We start from the raw sequence: 3,677 nt of genomic DNA, 5'->3' as shown, positions 1-3,677 counted from the left end.
TTCTGCCTTTTTCTTTTTTTTTTTTTTTTTTTTTTTTTTTTTTTTTTCCTGGACCCCAAGTGCCACTCAAGCTGAACACCCTTCAGCTGGTAAATCTCTGTTGGCCAGTTCTTAGAACAGGAAGCTGCAGCTGGTGACCTCCCAGGTCCTTCCAAACCAAGATTAATGTTCTCCCACAGCTCACAAATTTCTTTTGCATCTTTCTGGGATTACAATGAGCCTGAGGGTCTCTGTCATGACTTCCCACTATCACAGAGGTTCCTGCACTGTGAAGCAGGATTAGTTTTACTTGAGCTATCTCTGGGCAAGCATCTCTAGCATCCTACTGCTCTCACGGTGTGCACTGGACTGCTCCTCTTCTACCATATCCTGGGCTGTTGTGTCCACCCAGTTCTAGACAGACCAAGGAGTAGAGGCTGGGACAAATACCATTGCCAATCAGAATGTTTTATTACAAAGGGGAGTAAAATATGAGATGCTAATCTGAAGAAAACATTTCTTTCTAGATAGAGGCAAAACTTGCACAAAAGTTGTCTTCCTGTGGTTAGACTTCTGTCATCTGTAGGTGATTCAGTTCAATTGCTGAAAAAGCTGAGGATCAAAGCAATTTCTTCAGGATTTTCCTTCTGCATAATGGAAAGACCAAAACAAGTAAAAACTACAGAAGCAGCAGCAGCGCATTATTCTCTGAGATTAGGATTCCTTAAGAGGAATCTATGGCCCAGAACATACATTTCAAATGAGTACCTTTACACAAATCCCCCACTGGAATATGTCATAAGTTTCAAAACAAGATGGATGGTCAGAGTCAACAATTGCACAGCATCTCCCTTGTCAGGAAAAGCATTTTATCTGCAGTTCCTAATCCACACTGAACCCAGTTATTTTTGAAGTGCAGGCCAAAATGGGTTATTCTGATCTACATGATTAGGGGATTCACTTATTCCTTATTATTCTACATGTTTTTCATTGTGCTCCCAGAAAAAAACAAGTATCTTATCCTCTTCTTGTTCTACAGCTGCTTGCCTGATACTTTCTGAGTCATTACCTCTTCTGGCACACATCTGATTTCAACTGGAAGACAGGGAGCAGGGAGTGTTGTACTCTGAAAGGGCATATTCATCTGGAAAGAGGAAAGGAAGACATTTGTATGAGAGTGAGAAATCATTCTGACCCCAATCTATCTGCATCTGTCATTAACATGCTACAAAACAGAAGACATTTGATAAATTTTTTGGTAGACTCCCAGTTGCCAAGGCACCCAGTTGCAGGGCTGCACAGTCAGAAACCTGTGCACTCTGACCATGTTTGTCAGGACACATCATTGCTGTCACCATGTAAGACGTGGCTCAGGTGGCAGAAAATGCACTCCAGGTCAATTCTCTGACTGCTGCTGCTGCTGCTAATCTGCTAGGATTCAGTTCAAGAAAGGTGATCAGGCATTTAGTTTTCTAGTTCTAGTTACTTAAACTCCTTTTTTTGTAAGTGGGACTGTCATTCATGCTTAATATATAAATTCCACCAAGGAAAATCTTTTTGCTGCAGCCTACAATGACGATATTAAGTAAAAACATGAGCTAATGCAGTTCAGGGAAGTCAGGAACACTGCTGCTTTTGAGTTATTGATTTTAACCATCATGTCCAAACTGTTGAAAGAAAGTGGAACCACGTCTTTTTGTATGTGTTTTGTAAGAAAGAAACTCTCATGTATCACTTTCTTATCTGCTTTATGCTGAAATGAAGAAAGAAATGTAAGCATGGGAGGGCAGGAGCTGTTTATGCTCTGTAAAACCTTTGCAGTCTAGCAATCAAAACCAGCAGAATGGCTAAGTGGGTCTCTCCTTGTCCCTCCTTTGTCACAGGTTTTCCTGAGACCTGCTGGATCACCTACCTGTTTCATAATAATCATATATGTGCACAGGCACCGGTTTGATGTCTGAGACAGGCAGGCTTTGCTCCACACTGAAGGAGAAGCTGATTTCCTTCTGGGAGACCTGGAAATGGCAAAACAAGAAGATGCATCAGAACTTTTCATAACTATCCCTGAGGCTAAGGTTGAACAGTTTGAACAGATTAATTTCTGAATCAGACTGTGAGACAATGTGCTATTCTACAGTTTCCTCCAGTTTGTAAACTTGATGTGAAATCAGATTATTGTTTAAAAGCTGTTGCTAGATATGTTTTGCTGCTAAAATTATGTGCTCTTTTCTTTTCGCCTTCTCCTATTTCCATTGCCAATTACCCCAACCTATATTCACTGTTAGTGTGGTTTTCAGCACTTCAGCATTCATCCTGTATTAGAAATTTGCGATTAGTTTCTTTCCTTGCCCTTTCCCAGCTAAAATCACCTCCAGTACCCCTAAGAATCTTCCTACTTTTTTCCCTTTAATTGCTTTGATCACAATATCTACATTATCCCCTGTGATGTTGTATTGAGTGTAGTACCTTTACATCTTTAAGGCATGGATATTGTTAATATGCTATTAATAAGATTTTCCTTTTATCTGGGAGCCTGTTTTAGACTTCCAGTTTTATTAAACTGAAAGGAAACTTCCCAAACTTACTTTCTGAAGGTAGAAGAGTACATGATTGTTCTTGATGTCTACACGATCCACAACGGAATTCTCGAACCGAAGCTTTAAAAAAGGCAAAATACAGCAATGTTAGCACGGGAGACTTGCCAAGGAGACTTACAGATTCCTCAGCAAAATGCGTTTAAAACGGCTGCCGTGCTCCTTTTATGCCACCCCGCCATCTAGTCGCCAAAAAAAGAAATGCAGGTTCAGTGTTTTTATATCCTGACGCATGCAGACCAGTCAGAGTGGTAAACAGTTCCACCAGCCAGCTTTGGTACTTGTGATTTCCATCATCAACCTAAGAATTCTCCCATTTCAAAGAGAATTTATAATTAATTTCTGCAGCTCAAGCTGATTCACTGGCTAGTCCACTGTTGGTTTTAAATAAAAGTTTAAAAATATTTAGAAAAGAATGTGAACAAAATTATTTTAATATCAAAACATAGAAACCGAAAATATTCCAAACTTTAAAAAACAGCTATTTTTCCCCAAGTGTATATGAAGACGAGGAGGATGCCAAACAGAATAGCATCTCAACAGAAAAAAAATCTTCCAAAGAAAATTTATTAATTTCATACAGTTCTAGCCAAAAAAATTCAGGCCTAAACACTGAATGATTATAAATACACAAAGGTATGAGCAGACTCTACCAAGAATTTCATTCTTCTTTTTATATGCTCGAAAATTACAGCTCATGACTTGAAGGTAACTCATATATTGTGAACCTAAATTGCATTAGAAACCTAAATGAGGTGCTTACCAGTGTTGTCCCCACAATTGTCATAATGATAACCAAATTTCTGGATAGTAAAGGAGGAGGAGGATCAAAAAAGGACCTCCTTTTTTTAGGCTGTTTGTTAAACTATAGAGGAAGAAATAACCCTTTTCAAAGGGATAATAATGCAAAATGCCAATTCAAGCAATTTAACTATGGCAGAAGTATTTCTCACATGGATTCTGTCAGGCTGTATGACTACAGACTCATGCACACAGACACTAAGGAGCACAGGGAAACCCCAGTAACCTGAGCAGAGCCACTGGAGCCCTCTCACCCTCTTCCCCTTGGTTGCCACAGGGCAGTGACCAGCCCATTGTCAGAGT

At 39.6% G+C, this 3,677-nt stretch overlaps 1 protein-coding gene across 1 annotated transcript in view; it reads right to left on the bottom strand.

The window, feature by feature from the left end:
- Positions 1-431: 431 nt before the first annotated feature.
- Positions 432-3,677, bottom strand: part of LOC135294494 (ovostatin-like) — a gene marked incomplete at its 5' end in the record, with an annotated part of 29,167 nt that continues 25,921 nt past the window's right edge. The window contains 4 exon segments of the mRNA XM_064409826.1: positions 432-626; positions 1,049-1,123; positions 1,892-1,994; positions 2,565-2,636. Of these exon segments, the coding sequence (XP_064265896.1) occupies positions 1,071-1,123; positions 1,892-1,994; positions 2,565-2,636 (228 nt within the window).

This window comes from Passer domesticus, chromosome 2 (genome assembly GCF_036417665.1).
Source record: "Passer domesticus isolate bPasDom1 chromosome 2, bPasDom1.hap1, whole genome shotgun sequence".
Taxonomy (NCBI): domain Eukaryota; kingdom Metazoa; phylum Chordata; class Aves; order Passeriformes; family Passeridae; genus Passer; species Passer domesticus.
This window is presented reverse-complemented; position numbering and strand designations above follow the sequence as displayed.